Source organism: Schistocerca piceifrons, chromosome 4 (genome assembly GCF_021461385.2).
Source record: "Schistocerca piceifrons isolate TAMUIC-IGC-003096 chromosome 4, iqSchPice1.1, whole genome shotgun sequence".
Classification (NCBI taxonomy): Eukaryota; Metazoa; Arthropoda; class Insecta; order Orthoptera; family Acrididae; genus Schistocerca; species Schistocerca piceifrons.
In genome coordinates, this window is record NC_060141.1 from 489,356,469 (window position 1) to 489,377,771 (window position 21,303).

The 21,303-nt window shown below is 42.8% G+C and overlaps 1 protein-coding gene across 1 annotated transcript; it reads left to right on the forward strand.

Moving 5' to 3' along the window:
- The first annotated feature begins 20,320 nt into the window (after positions 1–20,320).
- LOC124795940 (putative gustatory receptor 28b) lies at positions 20,321–20,887 on the forward strand. The gene has a single exon (XM_047260021.1). The coding sequence runs from the start codon at positions 20,321–20,323 to the stop codon at positions 20,885–20,887; it is 567 nt and encodes a 188-aa protein (XP_047115977.1).
- The last annotated feature ends 416 nt before the right edge of the window (positions 20,888–21,303 follow it).

Genomic DNA, 21,303 nt, shown 5'->3' on the forward strand with positions numbered 1-21,303 from the left:
TCTAACACGAAGCGACTATCATCCAGACCGCCACTTTCTGTTGTCATTGGTGAATTATTTTAAACGAGTGCCTGAGCACCTGGAGGCAATAACCAAAATCAGTATTATGAAATTGATCATACATGCTCTTGTCAATAGAACTCGCCACCCCAGAACTACCCACGAAACACCGGTTAATACTGGCAAGCCACCAAATATATACTGGGTGTAAATTTTAAGCTTGCAAACCAGAATAACTCGAAAAATGAGCTTCACACGAAAAAATTTGTAGACTCCAAAGTTGATTATTTTCGTGGGGGACATTGCTGGTGCTAAAATTAGCCCGCCACCCCAGCCCCTTGGGGGTGGTGCAGGAGGCAAGTTTAAAATTTCAAATGGGAACCCACATTTTTTATTGCAAAATCAGATTCTACATAAAAAAAACTACGTACATTTCTCATAAACATTTGTTTTGATTCTTGGTAGTTAGCGCTGTAATTCAAGAAAATCCATGTTCTCATTTTTACTTGCAAAATGGTTACGGATAAATTAAAAAAACTTATTTACTTCGTAAATTTTGATTCACTAAAACTAAAACTTTCCCTCTATCCCCATAGGGTGGGGTTTGAGAGAGAGGAATTAGAGTTTTACAAATGTTGACCCAAATATTAATTTTTCCCGCAGATTCACATACGTTTTGCTTGTTTTGTGGTCATGAGGCCACGCAAGTTTTAACAATTGAACAAATTATCTGACTAGCTAACTAACTAACCAGATATCCTACTTACTAACCTATAACATTCTAGCTATAACATTCTCAACTACTCGTAATAATGAGGTTGTTCATAGTTACTCATGATGTGCAACAGTCGTCGTCTTGAGTGCATTGACAGTCACTGTAAATTAACTACTGGGGAATTAGTTCAGTTCAATCTTATGTTAAGTTTCATCATTTTTATCATACTTTCAAAACAAAATCAAAGTGTTACTGAGTTAGCCTACAGTACTTCAATACAAAAGGAGTAGCTACATGCTCATTGCATGCAAACCAGACTGACCTACTATTTTCATTGTAGTGTGTATAAACGCTTAGGTATCAAATGTTAACAATACACTTGATATATTTACAAATTACAGAAGATTCATGTCATATAAAATGTTCCTACCAATTAATGGACTTCTGTACATTAGTGTAATTAAGATTCTGTAATTGTTTTCTTCGTAAATTTTTCACAGGTACATATTTCCATACCCCTCTACGTCAGAAATTACTGTTTATGGTTAAAATTTAAGTGTTTAAATAGATTTTGATTAGACTCTTTCGTTTCAAGCTTATTTTTTGAGTTATTCTGGTTTGTCAACTAAAGATTTACACTATATGTATATATACTGACGAACAAAAATATATACATATTGACGAACCAGAATATACACAGGAGGGTCCATTGATCGTGACTGGACCAAATATCTCACGAAATAAGCGTCAAACGAGAAAACTACAAAGAATGAAACATGTCTGGCTTGAAGCGGGAAGCCAGATGGCGCTATGGATGGCCCACTAGATGGCGCTGCCTTAGGTCAATTGGATATCAACTGCGTTTTTCAAAATAGGAACCCTCATTTTTATTACGTATTCGTGTAGTACGTAAGAAAATATGAATGTTTTAGTTGGACCACTTTTTTTGCTTTGCGATAGATGGCGCTGTAATAGTCACAAACATATGGCTCACAATTTTAGACGAACAGTTGGTAACAGGTAGGTTTTTTTAAATTAAAATACAGAATGTGGGTTACGTCTGAACATTTTATTTCGGTTGTTCCAATGTGATACATGTACCTTTGTGAACTTATCATCTCTGAGAAAGCATGCTGTTACAGCGTGATTACCTGTAAATACCACATTAATGCAATAAATGCTCAAAATGATGTCTGTCAACCTCAATGCATTTGGCAATACGTGTAACGACGTTGCTCTCAACACCGAGTAGTTCGCCTTCCTTAATGTTCGCACATGCATTGACAATGCGCTGACGCATGTAGTCAGGCGTTGTCGGTGGACCACGATAGCAAATATCCTTCAACTTTCCCCACAGAAAGAAATCCGTGGACGTCAGATCCGGTGAACGTGCGGGCCATGGTATGGTGCTTCGACGACCAAGCCACCTGTCATGAAATATGCTATTCAATACCGCTTCAACCGCACGCGAGCTATGTGCCGGACATCCATCATGTTGGAAGTACATCGCCATTCTGTCATGCAGTGAAACAACTTGTAGTAACATCGGTAGAAGGTTACGTAGGAAATCGGCATGTATTGCAACATTTAGATTGCCATCGATAAAATGGGGGCCACTTATCCTTCCTCCCATAATGCCGCACCATACATTAACCCGCCAAGGTCACTAATGTTCCACTTGTCGCAGCCATCGTGGATTTTCCGTTGCCCAATAGTGCATATTATGGCGGTTTACGTTACCGCTGTTGGTGAATGACGCTTCGTCGCTAAGTAGAACGCCTGCAAAAGAGCTGTCATCGTCCCGTAATTTCTCTTGTGCCCAGTGGCAGAACTGTACACGACGTTCAAAGTAGTCGCCACGCAATTCCTGGTGCAAAGAAATATGGTACGGGTGCAATCGATATTGATGTAGCATTCTCAATACCGACGTTTCTGAGATTCCCGGATCTCGCGCAATTTGTCTGCTACTGATGTGCGGATGAGCCGCGACAGCAGCTGAAACACCTACTTGGGAAACATCATTTGTTGCAGGTCATGGTTGACGTTTCACATGTGGCTGAACACTTCCTGTCTCCTTAAATAACATAACTATCCGGTGAACGGTCCGGACACTTGGATGATGTCGTCCAGGATACCCAGCAGCATACATAGCACACTCCCGTTGGGCATTTTAATCACAATAGCCATACATCAACACGATATCGACCTTTTCCGCAGTTCGTAAACGGTCCATTTTAACACGGGTAATGTATCACGAAGCAAATACCGCCCGCACTGGCGGAATATTACGTGATACCACCTAATTATACGTTTGTAACTATTACAGCACCATCTATCACAAAACGAAAAAAGTGGTCCAACTAAAACATTCACATTTCTTACGTATAACACGAATATGTAATAAAAAATGAGGGTAGCTATTTTAAAAAAAAACGCAGTTGATATCCGTTTGACCTATGGCAGCGCCATCTAGCGAGCCAACCATAGCGCCATCTGGCTTCTCCTTCAAGCTAGACGAGTTTCGTTCTTTGTATTTTTTTGGTTTGATGCTTATTTCGTGAGATATTTGGCCCCGTCACGATCAATGGACCACCCTATATACACTCCTGGAAATGGAAAAAAGAACACATTAACACCGGTGTGTCAGACCCACCATACTTGCTCCGGACACTGCGAGAGGGCTGTACAAGCAATGATCACACGCACGGCACAGCGGACACATCAGGAACCGCGGTGTTGGCCGTCGAATGGCGCTAGCTGCGCAGCATTTGTGCACCGCCGCCGTCAGTGTCAGCCAGTTTGCCGTGGCATACGGAGCTCCATCGCAGTCTTTAACACTGGTAGCATGCCGCGACAGCGTGGACGTGAACCGTATGTGCAGTTGACGGACTTTGAGCGAGGGCGTATAGTGGGCATGCGGGAGGCCGGGTGGACGTTCCGCCGAATTGCTCAACACGTGGGGCGTGAGGTCTCCACAGTACATCAATGTTGTCGCCAGTGGTCGGCGGAAGGTGCACGTGCCCGTCGACCAGGGCCCGGACCACAGCGACGCACGGATGCACGTCAAGACCGTAGGATCCTACGCAGTGCCGTAGGGGACCGCACCGCCACTTCCCAGCAAATTAGGGACACTGTTGCTCCTGGGGTATCGGCGAGGACCATTCGCAACCGTCTCCATGAAGCTGGGCTACGGTCCCGCACACCGTTAGGCCGTCTTCCGCTCACGCCCCAACATCGTGCAGCCCGCCTCCAGTGGTGTCGCGACAGGCGTGAATGGAGGGACGAATGGAGACGTGTCGTCTTCAGCGATGAGAGTCGCTTCTGCCTTGGTGCCAATGATGGTCGTATGCGTATTTGGCGCCGTGCAGGTGAGCGCCACAATCAGGACTGCATACGACCGAGGCACACAGGGCCAACACCCGGCATCATGGTGTGGGGAGCGATCTCCTACACTGCCCGTACACCACTGGTGATCGTCGAGGGGACACTGAATAGTGCACGGTACATCCAAACCGTCATCGAACCCATCGTTCTACCATTCCTAGACCGGCAAGGGAACTTGCTGTTCCAACAGGACAATGCACGTCCGCATCTATCCCGTGCCACCCAATGTGCTCTAAAAGGTGTAAGTCAACTACCCTGGCCAGCAAGATCTCCGGATCTGTCCCCCATTGAGCATGTTTGGGACTGGATGAAGCGTCGTCTCACGCGGTCTGCACGTCCAGCACGAACGCTGGTCCAACTGAGGCGCCAGGTGGAAATGGCATGGCAAGCCGTTCCACAGGACTACATCCAGCTTCTCTACGATCGTCTCCATGGGAGAATAGCAGCCTGCATTGCTGCGAAAGGTGGATGTACACTGTACTAGTGCCGACATTGTGCATGCTCTGTTGCCTGTGTCTATGTGCCTGTGGTTCTGTCAGTGTGATCATGTGATGTATCTGACCCCAGGAATGTGTCAATAAAGTTTCCCCTTCCTGGGACAATGAATTCACGGTGTTCTTATTTCAATTTCCAGGAGTGTATTATGTAAATTGTAAGAGACGTAAGATCTCCAGCAATTTCATCTCTTATATTGGGTCATTCTCAAGCATGTGACTATTACGAACTGTTTACATGTGTAATAATGTAAGCAATTACTATTAAGCTTCGATGGAAATGTTGGTATTATTGATCTATGTACTCATTTATAAGAACCCTTATGATATTAAAGTATTTAAACGGAATGGTAACGTGCTTACGCGCTTGCCTTCATGGTCTATACAACAGCTTAACCTTTTTGTCATTCCAGTTATTGTTCCTCTAATTTTGGAAAGTCGTTCGTCGAAGGAAGATGTTGACATTTTTGTGTAGTTGCAAAGTTTATCCTCATAGATTCTTAACTCATTGTGAAAAGCGACAAAAGCGCCATTGGTATTTCTTTGCTGCAGGAAATGATACACCTAGTTAACATGCTTCCTGTTTCTGCGGCGAGCTCTTTTCCTCAAAAGACGCAACGAAGAACTAAATGGCCACAACGCATTCCACAGACACTTGCTATTTGGCTTATTATTTCCACGTTGGGATTCATGCCGTTAATATCGGCCTTACTTCTGTTTCTCCTACAATTTTCGTCTGATATATCCAGCACTGCGGACTGTTGCGCCCAGGTTATCCGTTTATGACAGTTTGCAGTGATCCATAACCATTGGCGTAATCTCACATTTCCTTCTTTCGGTAACACATTGAGAAAAAACCCATACGAATTCCTCTCCATGGCACACATTTTAATCTGTGACTCACTATCTCTGCAGCTGACAAACAGAAACCTCTACCTATTAAAGCGATTCCTAACTTTCTCGGAAGTGTTTTGGTACTACGAAACATAAGAGAGGCTATTGTAAAATAATCTGATTACCCGTCTTGTCTACACTTGCTACAAATACACACTATTCCAATTTGAACTTACGATTTCGCTAACATTTCTTTTTTGGTTTCTGCTGGCTTTATGTCCCTAGTACTACTGTGTGGGCATTATTACGGGTTGATGAAGATGGGTGGATCGAATAACAAATGAGGAGATACTGAAATAAATTTATGGCACAACTACATCAAAAGAAGGGAAAGGAGGATTGGACACATGCTGAGGCACCTAAGCTGGTGGAATTGCTAATGAACTGAGACAAAACGCCTTGAACAGCACAGACCACCATGGACAACTGCATCAAACCAGTCTTCGGACAACAGACCACAATAGCAACAAGCAGTGAATTAACTCTAGGATCTGTCCTGAAATTAAGAAATACCACATTAAAATTTTCTCTTTCTAATCTACATCTACATCTACATGATTACTCTGCAATTCACATTTCAGTGCTTGGCAGAGGGTTCATCGAACCACAATCATACTATCTCCCTACCTTTCCACTCCCGAACAGCGCGCGGGAAAAACGAACACCTAAACCTTTCTGTTCGAGCTCTGATTTCTCTTATTTTATTTTGATGATCATTCCTACCTGCCGCCCGTGGTGGTCTAGCGGTTCTAGGCGCGCAGTCCGGAACCGCGCGACTGCTACGGTCGTAGGTTCGAATCCTGCCTCGGGCATGGATGTGTGTGATGTCCTTAGGTTAGTTAGGTTTAAGTAGTTCTAAGTTCTAGGGGACTGATGACCACAGATGTTAAGTCCCATAGTGCTCAGGACCATTTGAACCATTTGAACCACCATTCCTACCTATGTAGGTTGGGCTCAACAAAATATTTTCGCATTCGGAAGAGAAAGTTGGTGACTGAAATTTCGTAAATAGATCTCGCCGCGACGAAAAACGTCTTTGCTTTAATGACTTCCATCCCAACTCGCGTATCATATCTGCCACACTCTCTCCCCTATTACGTGATAATACAAAACGAGCTGCCCTTTTTTGCACTCTTTCGATGTCCTCCGTCAATCCCACCTGGTAAGGATCCCACACCGCGCAGCAATATTCTAACAGAGGACGAACGAGTGTAGTGTAAGCCGTCTCTTTAGTGGGCTTATTGCATCTTCTAAGTGTCCTGCCAATGAAACGCAACCTTTGGCTCGCCTACCTCACAATATTATCTATGTGGTCTTTCCAACTGAAGTTGTTCGTAATTTTAACACCCAGGTACTTAGTTGAATTGACAGCCTTGAGAATTGTACTATTTATCGAGTAATCGAATGCCAACGAATTTCTTTTGGAACTTATGTGGATCACCTCACACTTTTCGTTATTTAGCGTCAACTGCCACCTGTCACACCAAACAGCAATCTTTTCTAAGTCGCTTTGCAACTGATACTGGTCTTCGGATGACCTTACTAGACGATAAATTACAGCATCATCTGCGAACAACCTAAGGGAACTGCTCAGATTGTCACCCATGTCATTTATATAGATCAGGAACAGCAGAGGTCCCAGGACGCTTCCCTGGGGAACACCTGATATCACTTAAGTTTTACTCGATGATTTGCCGTCTATTACTACGAACTGCGACCTTTCTGACAGGAAATCACGTATCCAGTCGCACAACTGAGACGATACCCCATAGGCCCGCAGCTTGATTAGAAGCCGCTTGTGAGGAACGGTGTCAATAGCTTTCCGGAAATCTAGAAATACGGAATCAACTTGAGATCCCCCGTCGATAGTGGCCATTACTTCGTGCGAATAAAGAGCTAGCTGCGTTGCACAAGAACGATGTTTTCTGAAACCATGCTGATTACGTATCAATAGATCGCTCCCTTCGAGGTGATTCATAATGTTTGAATACAGTATATGCTCCAAAACCCTACTGCAAACCGACGTCAATGATGTAGGTCTGTAGTTCGATGGATTACTCCTACTACCCTTCTTAAACAGTGGTGCGACCTGCGCAATTTTCCAATCTGCAGGTACAGATCTATCGGTGGGCGAGCGGTTGTATATGATTGCTAAGTAGGGAACTATTGTATCAGGGTAATCTGAAAGGAACCTAATCGGTATACAATCTGGACCTGAAGACTTGCCCGTATCAAGCGATTTGAGTTGCTTCGCAACCCCTAAGATATCTACTTCTAAGAAACTCATGCTAGCAGCTGTTCGTGTTTGAAATTCTGGAATATTCCATTCGTCTTCGCAGGTGAAGGAATTTCGGAAAACCGTTCAATAACTCCGCTTTAGCAGCACAGTCGTCGGTAACAGTACCATCGGCACTGCGCAGCGTAGGTATTGACTGCGTCTTGCCGCTTGTGTACTTTACGTACGAGCAGAATTTCTTCGGATTTTCTACCAAATTTCGAGACAGTGTTTCGTTGTGGAACCTATTAAAGGCATCTCACATTGAAGTCCGTGCCAAATTTCGTGCGTCTGTAAATTTTAGCCAATCTTCGGGATTTCGCGTTCTCCTGAACTTCGTGTGCTTTTTCCGTTGTCTCTGCAACAGCGTTCGGAACTGTTTTGTGTACCATGAGGGATCAGTTCCATCTCTTACCAAATTATGAGGTATGAATCTCTCAATTGCTATTGCTACTACATCTTTGAATTTGAGCCATATGTCGTCTACATTTGCATAGTCAGTTCGGAAGGAATGGAGATTGTCTCTTAGGAAGGCTTCTAGTGACGTTTTATCCGCTTTTTTAAATAAAATTATTTTGCGTTTGTTTCTGGTGGATTTGGAAGAAACGGTATTGAGCCTAGCTATAGCGACCTTGTGATCGCTAATCCCTGTATCAGTCATGATGCTCTCTATTAGCTCTGGATTGTTTGGGCTAAGAGATCAAGTGTGTTTTCGCAACCATTTACAATTCGCGTGGGTCCGTGGACTAACTGCTCGAAATAATTTTCGGAGAAAGCATTTAGGACAATCTCGGAAGATGTTTTCTGCCTACCACCGGTTTTGAACAAGTATTTTTGCCAACATATCGAGGGAAGGTTGAAGTCCCCACCAACTATAACCGTATGAATGGGGTATTTATTTGTTACGAGACTCAAATTTCCTCTGAACTGTTCAGCAACTAAATCATCGGAGTCTGCGGGTCGGTAGAAGGAGCCAGTTATTAACTTAGTTCGGGTGTTAAGTATAACCTCCACCCTACGACGATGAATATTTTCTCTATGATTAGTATCACCATGGTCAGCAGCAACGCAGGTGCCATTAGTCAGTACTAGTGGAACTGCTAGCAGTATTATTCTGGACTCGCATTCGGGAGGACGACGGCCATCGTGATTTAGGTTTTCCGTGATTTCCCTAAATTGCTCCAGGCAAATGCCGGGATGGTTCCTTTGAAAAGGCACGGCCGACTTCCTTCCCTAATCCGATGAGACCGATGACCTCGTAGTTTGGTCTCTTCCCTCAAAACAACCCAACCAGTATTATTTTTAAATCCAAACTGACCTCTCCATCACGGTTCCAGTACCGGCGGCCTGCTCTATTCCACATTCAAGATAAAACAGCTGTTCCTCACAGGAACATAGGGAAGCACATATTTGTCTCGTTGATTACTGGAACCCAGTAGTGTGAGGCATGAGTGATGGAAGTAGAAGGAAGCTTAGAGGAATTTAACGTCCCGTCGACACCACGGTCGTTGGAGATGGAGCGCAAGCTCCGATTACGAAACGCTGACGAACGAATCCGGCCGCGACCTTATCATAGGACAACATCAATATTTCCTTGGAGCGATTTATTGAAATCACGTAAAACCTAGGGCTTGATGGCCGGACAGAGATTTGAAGCGTCGCATCGTCCTCCTGAATGCGAGTCCAGTGTGCTAACCACTGTACCACCGCGCTCGTTGCATGAGCAAAGATTGTAGCGTTATCAATTAATATATTCTGCTTGTTTCTACCCTACTTTCAAAATTGATTAACAGTTTTTTAAGAATGAAGTCTTATATTATAATCTGACAAGAGGAACTCTTGTACGTCGTCCAGATTCTCGCTACTGGATTTGACTAAGGATTACTATACGGATTATGAACTGCTGTGCTGATAAGAGTTACGGACTCTAGTATTATTCTTCCACCATTCTGTCCGATCATTTACGCAGACCCAGCTTTTCGGGTTTTGTGAACATTAACTCGCTTCTATTGTTTTTTAATTGTGAATTAATAAAAGCTGCGTAACTTGGTATTTTTTGCGATTTAATACAACATTATGATTGTTTCTCTCATCCTACCTTCAAAAGTCTCCTGTCTTTCCACTGTCGCCTCTTAATTCCTCTCTGACGTAGCTGTTCTGTCTCATTCTTCTCTGTTTATATTCGGGTGTCCTCTCCTTCTACTACCAGTTGGAATTAATTCCATCGTCTTCTTATGTCATGTGTCGCCACTCAAACGGCGTACATTGCCTATAGTATCTCAACCGTTTTGTTTCCATTATATGTATACAGGGTGAGTCACCTAACATTACCGCTGGATATATTTCGTAAACCACATCAAATACTGACGAATCGATTCCACAGACGGAACTAGAGGTGAGGGGCTAGTGTAATTGGTTAATACTAACCTACGTTTTTTAAATGGAACTTCGTTAGTTTTGTTAGCATATTTGAACATATAAACAAATACGTAATCAGTGCCGTCTGTTGCATTGTAAAATGTTAATTACATCCGGAGATACTGTATCCTAAAGTTGACGCTTGAGTACCACTCCTCCGCTGTTCGATCGTGTGTATCGGAGAGCACCGAATTACGTAGGGATCCAAAGGGAACGGTTATGGACCTTAGGTACAGAAGAGACTGGAACAACACATTACGCCCACATGCTAACACCTTTTTATTGGTCTTTTTCACTGACGCACATGCATATTACCATGAGGGGTGGTTTCCGTTTTCAATTACGGTGTGAAATAGAGTGTGTCCCGACATGGCAGGCCAATAGATGTTCAATGTGGTGGCCATCATTTGCTGCACACAATTGCATTCTCTGGCGTAATGAATGTCGTACACGCCGCAGTACACCTGGTGTAATGTCGCCGCAGACTGCCACAATACGTTGTTTCATATCCTCTGGGGTTGAAGGCACATCACGGTACACATTCTCCTTTAACGTACCCCACAGAAAGAAGTCCAGAGGTGTAAGATCAGGAGAACGGACTGGCCAATTTATGCGTCCTCCACGTCCTATGAAACGCCCGTCGAACACCCTGTCAAGGGTCAGCCTAGTGTTAATTGCGTAATGTGCAGGTGCACCATCATGCTGATACCACATACGTCGACGCGTTTCCAGTGGGACATTTTCGAGCAACGTTGGCAGATCATTCTGTAGTAACGCGATGTATGTTGCATCTGTTTTGGCCCCTGCAATGAAGTGAGGACCAATGAGGTGGTCGCCAATGATTCCGCACCATACATTTACAGTCCACGGTCGCTGTCGCTCTACCGGTCTGAGCCAGTGAGGATTGTCCACGGACCAGTAATGCATGTTCCGTAGATTCACTGCCCCGTAGTTTGTGAAACCCGCTTCATCGGTAAACAGGTAGAACTGCAACGCTTTCTCTGTTAATACCCATTGACAGAATTGCACTCGATGACTAAAGTCATCACCATGTAATTGCTGATGTAGCGATACATGAAACGGGTGAAAGCGGTGACGATGCAGTATGCGCATGACACTACTTTGACTCAGTCCACCGGCTCTCACAATGTCCCGTGTACTCATGTGCGGGTTCATGGCAACAGCAGCTAACACACCAACTGCACCCGCTTCTCCTGTGACGGGCCTGTTACGAACCCGTTTGGGTGCTACGACCATACCTGTTGCATACAGTTGGCGGTAGATGTTTTGCAATGTGCAGCACGTTGGATGCTCTCTGTCCGGGTACCGTTCTGCATACAACCTGCAGGCTTCAGCTGCATTTCGTCGACACTCGCCATAGATGAGTATCATCTCCACCTTTTCAGAGTTCGAATACACCATGGTCACAGTTCCTACAACACTACACTATCACAGACGTCTGGTAACACGGTGTACTACAGTTGGTCTGCGTACGGAGACGAATGCAGAATAACAATAGCAGCAAGCGCTACATGCGGACACTACGACAGCTAGACCAAACCCCAACAATGCACTACAGCCACACTCGTAAACACGGTAGTCATCGTAAACATGTCCCTGCAGATGCTGCTCGCCGACCGTGGCCCGTGTTTGTTACAACACGCAACTGAACGTCGGAGGTTTCAAGCGTCAACTTTAGGTTACAATATCTCCGGATGTAATTAACATTTTTCAATTCAACAAACGGCACTGATGACGTATTTGTTTGTATGTTCAGATGTGCTAACAAAACTAACGTGGTTCCACTAACGTGGTTCCATTAAAACTTACTTTACTTTACTTTTTCGTGTCCGGAAACTACAATTTGTTTGCCCAATATTGGGCAATGTCCAATGCTTCTTCTTTAGCCAGCCATAGAGCGTGGAGGGTGCATCTGTGCGGGCAGGCAGGGCATTGTAGGAGATGTTCCATGTCCTGTCGAGTGCCGCAGTCGCATTTGTCGTCATTTTCGTCCAACAAACCCCATTTGACCAGATTAGATTTCACAGGAGCCACCCCAGTTCTGATGCGGTTAAGCATTCTCCAGGTTTTCCAATCACCAGAAACGCCGCTTGGTGGGTCCTCTCTTAGTAGATAGTAGATGGAGGGCTCATCTAAGGCGCAACTTAGGAAACGGCGTCTGGATTTAAGTCTGCTGGAGCCACACTCTAGGCCAAATATTGAGTGACGGGCACCAAAGGTTTGTTTTAGCTTCTCGGTATGTTCATGGGCTTTCGTACGTGAGTCAGGGTTTGTGACACCTGCAACCCTGTGAAGATTTTCTATGGGGGTAGGTTTCATGCAGCCTGTCACTATCCTGCATGTTTCATTCAAGCTAATATCTACCTTTTTTGCGTGGGCGGATTTGCGCCATACCGGGCAGGCATATTCGGCAGTTGAGAAGCACAAAGCTTGGGCTGAAGTTCTGACCACGGTAGGTTTGGCACCCCATTTGCTGTTGGACAGTTTTCTTATTAGGGAAATTCGTGCTTCTACTCTTTTGCGTGTTTTTTCGCAGTGATATTTGTATGTCAATGTTCTGTCCAGCACGACGCCAAGTTAGGTGGGAGTATCTGTGTATTCTAGTAATGTCCCATCCCAGGTAACACTGAGCCTGTACTTTCCCTGCCTCGAGTTCAGATGTAATGCATTCACTTGAGTTTTGGAGGGATTGGGTTTTAGAGAATTCTTTTTGTAGTAGGTTGACATTATAGAAAGAGCTGTTTCTAGTTTCTCCTCGATGGCTTCAAACCTGTTGCCTTGAGCTGTTATTGCCAGGTCGTCTGCATATACAAAAGTTTTGGTTTTGTCTGGAGTTGGTTGGTCATTTGTATATATGTTGAATAGGATTGGCGCCAACACGCTCCCTTGGGCGAGCCCATTTTTCTGATTCCGCCATCGTCTCTTTTTCCCCTCAGGCATTACGAAGAACTGTCTATTTTGGAGCAGGGATTCGATTATCTTGACTAGGTGGTAGTCTTTCAGGGTCTCGTAGATTTTATGCAGTAGTGTCCGACGATCTACTGTATCATAGGCGGAACTTAGGTCGACTAGTGCCAGCCCAGTGATTAGTTTATTCTCAAACCCATCCTCGATATGTTCCGTCAACGCCAGAATTTGACTGGTACAGGACTTTCCAGGTCTAAAACCTGCTTGGTGTGGAATTAGCTTCGAGTCAACGATCTTCTCTATTCTGTTGAGGATCAATCTTTCATAAACAGGTGGCAGAGAAGGGTTATGGGTCGATAGCTCTTCGAAGGCTCTGGGTCCTTCCCAGGTTTAAGGAGAGCCACCACTTTTGACTTCCTCCACAGTTTCGGGATTTGAAAGGTTTCACGGCACACGTTAAAAAGTCCAAGTATCCAGTCTCTGGCGCCAAGGCCGAAGTTTTTAATCTGTTCCACGCAAATATCATCAAACCCAGCGGCTTTCCCATTCTTCATGGTATTTATGCCATTGTTCAACTCTCTCATGCTAAATGGTTTCTGGAAGTTGGTGTTTTCCGTTGGCAGTAGGCGTGTGATTTTAGTTTTCTGACGTTTGGAAAAATGGTTCAGATGGCTCTGAGCACTAAGGGACTTAACTTCTGAGGTCATCAGTCCCCTAGAACTTAGAACTACTTAAGCCTAACTAACCTAAGGACATCACACACATCCATGCCCGAGGCAGGATTCGAACTTGCGACCGTAGCGGTCGCGCGGTTCCAGACTGAAGCGCCTAGACCCGCTCGGCCACTCTGGTCGGCCTCTGACGTTTGGAGTTGAACTTGGTGTTTAGAAGGAGTTGGTTGGCCACCTGGTTTGGAGTTACGTTGGCCGGGGTCTTGCTTAGCCTTGAGTCACCATCCAGTTTCTTAATCAGGTTCCAGGCTATTTTGCTACTGTGGGACATATCCATTCTTTCTAGGGTTGCTATCCACTTCTTCTAGCGTGCCTCACTGAGGGCTGACATTAAAGCTGTGCCGCAGGTGATGGTTTCGTCGCTGAATGGGTCTTCCACGAAAAATGCTTGATACTTCTCCAGGATGTCCTTTGAGGCATTTGAGAGCCCTGGGATATAGTGTTGTCTGCAGCCCCTAGGAATATAGCATCTAGATACCTTTCGCAAAGTCTCAACAAAGATAAGGTAATTATTTGGTGTTGGGGTCAGACTTGATAATTCCTTATCCAGCGCTTGGGAATATTCCGCTCACCTAGCCTTTTTAAAGTTGAATCTCCTACGGAAAGGTATTTTGGTTGTTTTGATTGTTGAGTAGACTTGGATTCCAATAGGTCGATGTTGTGTCTTTGGGATTGCATCATATATTCTTTTGCAGCAGGTGTCGTAGATGTTCCGGCTGACGAAGCAAATATCGGGATTGTAACCACGCTTCCAAATTTTGCTGTTGAAGGAGCAGGGGAGCTTGGGGTCGTGGAGAAGTGAGAGGTTATTTGCCTCAGCCCATTGTTCTAGCAGCTGACCATTGGCGTCTGTCTCATCGTAGCCCCAGGTGGTGCTGTGGCTGTTGAAGTCTCCCACAACGAAGTGTGTCCTTTGGTTGTTGAAGCTTTGTGGCGTTGAAGTGTGTAAGTTCTGGCCGGGGGGTTTATATACGGAGCATATTGTAAATGATCCACTCTCTATCGCTAACACTTCAATGTTGTTGGTGGTTGTCTTACTCGGGGAAGAGAGCAGCATCTCGGGTCTGGTAAATATTGCCCTCCCATACCTTCTGTGAGGTGCTTCTACTGCCAAGCGCAGTCCTCTGATATCGGGTCCGTTTGCTGTTTCATCTCTATGCGTTTACTACAGGCACAGTACGTCCCACTTTTCTGATTGGCGTAGTTGCGATATTACATCTTCCTTATTCTTGGTGATTCCCTCGACGTTCAGGCTGACGATCGTCAGGGTTGGCCCTGATGAGGACGTGTTTTTGTTTGTGGCGTTTGATTGCATTGGATTCCGGTGGTGGAAAGTTTGGCCGTTTTCCGATTGGGCAACGTTTCCGGGGAGCGCCGGCATTTTACTTTCTTCTATGTAGCATGTAAGTAAAATGCATACGTGGAGGCACCTTCCTTGCTCCCCGTTCCATTAAAAAAACGTAGGTTTGTGTTAAAAAACATACTTCCGTGAATTTTTGTATGGTTTGTATTAAACAATTACACTAGCCCCTCTCCTCACGTTCGGTCTGTGGAATCGGTTCGTCAGTATTTGATGTGGTTTACGAAATATATCCAGCGGTAAAGTTAGGTGACTCACCCTGTATATGGAACAGATGCATATGGAATAGATGTACTATGCCTGTCTGAACATCATATAGTCACAGGTATGGAAATGGTAAATGCAGGTGGATATAAGCTTTCAGCACATGTAAGTAGAGAAACTGTGGAGAGAGGGGGAGTTGCCATATATGTTAAAAATCTATCATAGTGTGAAAAATTTGGAATCTAAAAAAATTTGCATAGAGCAACATATAGAAGCATGTGAATGGCACTTTTATAATTGTAGCCATGTATAAGTCACCAGTGGGAAATTTTCAACTATTTTTGGAAAACTTGGATTCTTTGTTGTGCTACTTGTCAGGCAAGGAAAAGAAAATTATTGTTTGTGGGGATTTCAATGTAGATTTTCTGAAAGAGTCCAATAGAAAGCTTACTTCGTTCTTTCAATTTGACATCAGTTATTCGAGTGGTACAGGATATCAACACACAGATAGATTATGTATTCATAGACGAAGATAAATTCAATCGAATAAAAACTTTTCCTCTTAAGAATGGTCTGTCTGATCATGATGCGCAGTTAGTTACAGTATATCGTATAGCTCCATACAGTAAGGCAAAACAGTCCTCCATAATAGTGTGTTCAATTACAGAGTCAACAATTCAAAATTTTAGGGAAAGCTGGCAACAGTTAGACTGAGATGAGATGTAAGGGAACATGATGCTAATTTAAAATTTAGCCTATTTCATGTCACCTTTGTGAGTATATATGAAAACAGTTTCTCTAAGAAAACAGTGAAATTAATTGTGAGAAACCCTGTAAAAAGCCTTGGCTTACTAAAGGGATAAAAATATCTTGTAAACAGAAAAGGGAAATTTATCTTACAGCTAGGAGGGGTAATGATCCCAATACAGTGAAACATTATAAAAACTACTGCACTGTATTAAGAACAGTTAATAAATAGCTCAGAAGTATGTGCATTATGTCTGAGATTAGCACATCTGATAATGAAATTAAGAAAAATTGGAGTATGATTAATAGGGAACAGGGCAACTGAGAACACAGGAAGACTCTATTTCTATCAAACACAATGAAAAGTTTGTTAGCAAGAAGTCAGAAGTAGAAAGCATTTTTAATAATAATTTCTGAAGTGTTGTAGAGAAAATAGGACCCAGCTATTCATCAGAAACTGAAAGTCTTTATATGGAAGAAGCAGTACCTATGCAATTTGATAAAATTGAAATTCAACCCACCTCTCCTACTGAAATTAGGAAAATAATAAAATTCACTTAAAAGTAAAAGTTCACATGGAACTGATGGCATTTCCAACAGAGTACTAAAAGCTTGTTCCTAACAAATAAATAGGATTCTCAGCACATATTTAGTAGCTTTTTCGAGATAGACTGAATTACGTTATTGTTAAACCATTGCATAAAAGGGGGATAGATGTGATGCTAGCAACTACTGCCCAATCTCACTTCTCACAGCTTTATCCAAAATTCTTGAAAACGTAATACATTCAACAGTAGCATCACGTATTTGTAAAAATGAAGTACTAACAAGATGTCAATTTGGTTTTCAGAAAGGCTTTTCAACAGAAAATGCTATATATGATCAAATATTCAATGCCTTCAATAACTGAACATCACCCATTGGGATACCTGGTGATCTCCCAAAGGCTTTTGATTGTGTGAGTCATGAAACTCTTCTAGGTAAGCTTAAGTATTGTGGTATGAGTGGGACAGTGCACAAATGGTTTAATTCATGCATAATTGGAATAATGCAAAAGGTTGAAATTAACAGTACCGATTGTCTGCCAAACCAGTAGAATCCTCTAGCTGGTGAGATATCAAGTATGGTACAGATTATCAACAGAACTCTGTTGCTAAGGCAGAATACTCAAAATTTCTGAGTTTGTACATTCATGAGAAATTGAATTGGAAGCAACACATTGATAATCTGTTGAAACAGTAGGTTCAGCTACCTGTGCTATTAGAGTTGTTGCAAATTTTGGTGATAAACATATCAGTAAATTAGCTTATTATGCCTGTTTCTAATCACTGCCTTCATATGGCATCATATTTTAGGGAAATTCGTCATTAAGAGAGAAAGTATTCATTGCACAAAAGCGTGTAATCCGAATAATAGCTCGAGCCCACCCAAGATCACCTTGCAGACATTTATTTAAGCTAATCGGGACATTCACAGCACCTTCGCAATACATATATTCACTTATGAAATTTGTCATTAATAACCCATCCCAGTTCAAAAATAGCAGCAACGTACATAGATACAAAGCTAGAAGAAAGGATGATCTTCACCATTGTGGATTAAATCTCACTTTGGCACAGAAAGGGGTGAATTATGTTGCCACAAAAATCTTTGGTCATTTGCCAAACAGTATTAAAAGTCTGACAGATAACCAACCAACATTTAAAAGCAAGTTGAAAGAATTTCTGAATAACAACTCCTTATACTCAATAGATTAATTCTAAGATATGAAGGAGTAACTGTAAAAAAAATAATTATTTTGTGTAAAGAAAACTTTAACGTAGGTGACACGTTCCACATCATTACGAAATGTCGAATTCATGATCTGTGAAACAAGGAATATGTATGTGTGTATGTCCGTTACAGAGCTGTCCAGGATTATTCTCTTGCATATGTCTTTTATTTTTATCCTGTACTGTCAAGCTACAGTCACACCTCCAGAAACTTATCTGAATTGAGAGTAAGTTCCTTTTACTTCTTTCAGGTTTTTCTCATATTTCTCCTCTGTATGTTGTTATACTATTTATAACAGATTTGTTCATTGTAATCTTCATTTCTGACCTACTTCTTAAAATTCTGTAAAACTCCATGTAATTGATTGATTGCTTGTCTATCACTGCGAAAGCAGTTCTTAATACGGTGCAGTTACAATTCAACATACGCTAATTGAGATGTAGCAGCAGCAGTATTCATCTACAAAGGCTCAAACAGCGGAAAGTTTGATTATAAGTACGCTGTACACTGAGATATAGAGATCAAAGAAGAACTTATACAAGGGAAGTTGCATTTATATGATGTGTTGAATAATACTATAAAATGCTGCCACTTATATGAAAGATAAAGGACATGGTATTGTCAGACCTTGATGTGATCTCCAGCATTTCTAAGAAGGCAATAGAAGTTGTAGAAGTCTTTCTGTCTGAATAGCAATGTCAAGAAGCAACCCGTCACTCGCTGTTGCTAGGGTAGCACTAGTCCATATTGGAGAACATCTATTATTCACATCCCATCTTCACAAATTAAATCTCGTTTTCTTCCCTCGTGTACGACTACATATTACGTGCGATTTTCAGTGAAAGTTACAGCACTTACGAGCGTAAGGGATGACAGTGTGAGTGACACATACTTAATGAAAAATTTAGTTATTTTGTCCCTTTCAACATGACACGTCCTGTACCAAATCATTTAGGAATACATGAACGACAATGTAATAGTCGCGGTATTAACAACCGAGAGGCTGCAGTGTGTAAGACGTTCGTGAGGGAAAGGTAATTATCTTGAAGTTTCCTGGATAACTTTTTTTCGAGAAATAATCAAGAGAATTAATACATGAAATATATTCGCAGTTGCGAATATGGACTACCATCAACTGTATAACGTAACGGCGACAGTGAAAACTTGTGCCAGACCGGGACACGAACAATGATTTCGCTCTTACCGACAGCGGTCGCCTTACCACATACCTACACAGCAAGAGTCACGGTCAAACACATACTTGCATATGTCATCAGCCACGTGTCTACTACCTACAGTCGTACATCCATTATGTATATACTGTGACATTTTACTTAAAAGTCGCTTGCCCGATGTCGTCGGATAAATGCGATAGAGTAGTACCTGTTCAAAGTTCCTTTTGCACTGTAATTCGGAATAACACAGACATTGAAATATCGTAAGTGAATTAATGTTCTTCGTGAAAGTTAACAAGGGCTACGAGCGGATCGATGAATTTCCATTACGAATATTACTGTCGGTAACGTCTTCGACTCACCCTATTGGGAACTCACACTCGGTGATCTGATCAGTTGGAGTAAAGTCTGTGTAATGATGGATGGACTATGGAAGCGCTATACAGAAATTCGGTACTTCTGCTTTCTGTGTAAAGTGTTCGGTACATGTCCAGTTTCATTTGACAAGAAGCACGCAAAAATAGCGGTGACAATCAAGGCGCGACTCTATTGTATATTGCTCGGTCTACTGACCCTTTTCTCTGCCCTTTATACTTTTCTGGTGCGCTTACCAGAGAGTTATAAAACTGTGGAGAATCTCGCGAAGTACTCGGACGCGTGTAACATTTTCTTCGCTGCTGCTGCAGCTTTAACGTGTATTCTTCGCAGCTCTACTTTAAAACAAAGACACATCGAAAGTTTCTGCATAAAAATTATTTCAGTTGATGCATTTTTGTATGAAGACGATGGGTCAGAATATTTACGTCTCGCAACTCGTTTGGTATGGAGTGTTGTAGCAGTCACCTTTTATTCAGTGGTTTTGTTTGGTCACCTCACCTGGCTTATGTTACCTACTATGAAATTTTCTTTTCTGTTACCTATTTGTGTCATGCATTTCATGAGTAACGTCACTATTTTACAATACCTTTTTCTCAATATGGCATTAAAAATGAGGTTGTCAAGACTGAACAGGTATATTCTGCAATTATTCTTCCTGTCTACCAGAGATGCAGAAGGAGAACTCGACATTAATATTTCGAAACTCGTAAGTAAAACCCCGGAAAAGAAAGACCTACAGTGTGACGATAAATTATTCGTCAGGAAGTCTTTCGCTTCACTGCACTCTGAAGCTCAAAGACTTGTCAACGGACCCAGAAACGTTGTACACAGCTGCAATCAGATAATGGTAACGGAGGAAGACGCGAGCCAGCTGCGAAATTTGCGCAAAGTATATTGCCTTCTTGTCGAAATGGGTAAAGCCGTCAATGCGGCTTACGGAGTACAAAATCTCGTAGAAGTTGTCAGCTGTTTCGTGAGCACAGTGACGTACATTTATATTAGTATTGTCGTCTACTTAGATCTGAAGCCCGTGTGGCCTGGAATACCGAGAGGTCAAGTCATCATCATGTTCTCTCTTTGGATTGGACTCATGGTAGGGCGTCTGCTCACCACAGCCTACAGCAGTGACATGGTTGTGCAAGAAACCTCCCGCACACAGCGACTGGTCCAGAAACTTCTGCTGTTACCGCTGCCTGCTAGAAGCGGCTGTCAAGACGAGCTGCAGCTCTTCGGAGAGCAGATGGCGCGCAGTCGGCTGCGCTACAGTGCAGCAGGGTTCTTCACGCTCGACCTGTCTCTGCTGAGGAGCTTCACAGCTACCGTCACCACCTACGTCGTCATCCTCGTCCAGTTCGGACTCTCAGACGCGAGCAAGCAGCAGAACAGCAGCGCCGCTGGATGTAAATGTTAATCAGGCAGACAAAGTGACAGGTATCTGGGAGGACGTCACGCACACAGTTTGTCATACGACTGCCGATTCCCATTTACATACCAAACTTCTTTTATTCAATGAAATATAAATTTCTTGATTTTCACCTAGAAAACTTGTTGTGTATGACAATCAAAAATTATCTGTTGACAGTTGTATTTTAGTTCTAATGTGTACATGGCACTGATGTTAATCAAAGAAGACATATTTATCTTCTGTTTTGTAAAATGTTCCCAGTATTTCACATGTTGATACTATGCGAATTATTATAGAATAACGTTTTATGTTGTTTTGGGCATCAAGTGTCAGGCATACTTCATGAACACTTATTTATGGTTGTAGCACATAATGAGTAATAATGTTTACATATGACAAGCCAAAAGTAAAGAATTCATAAT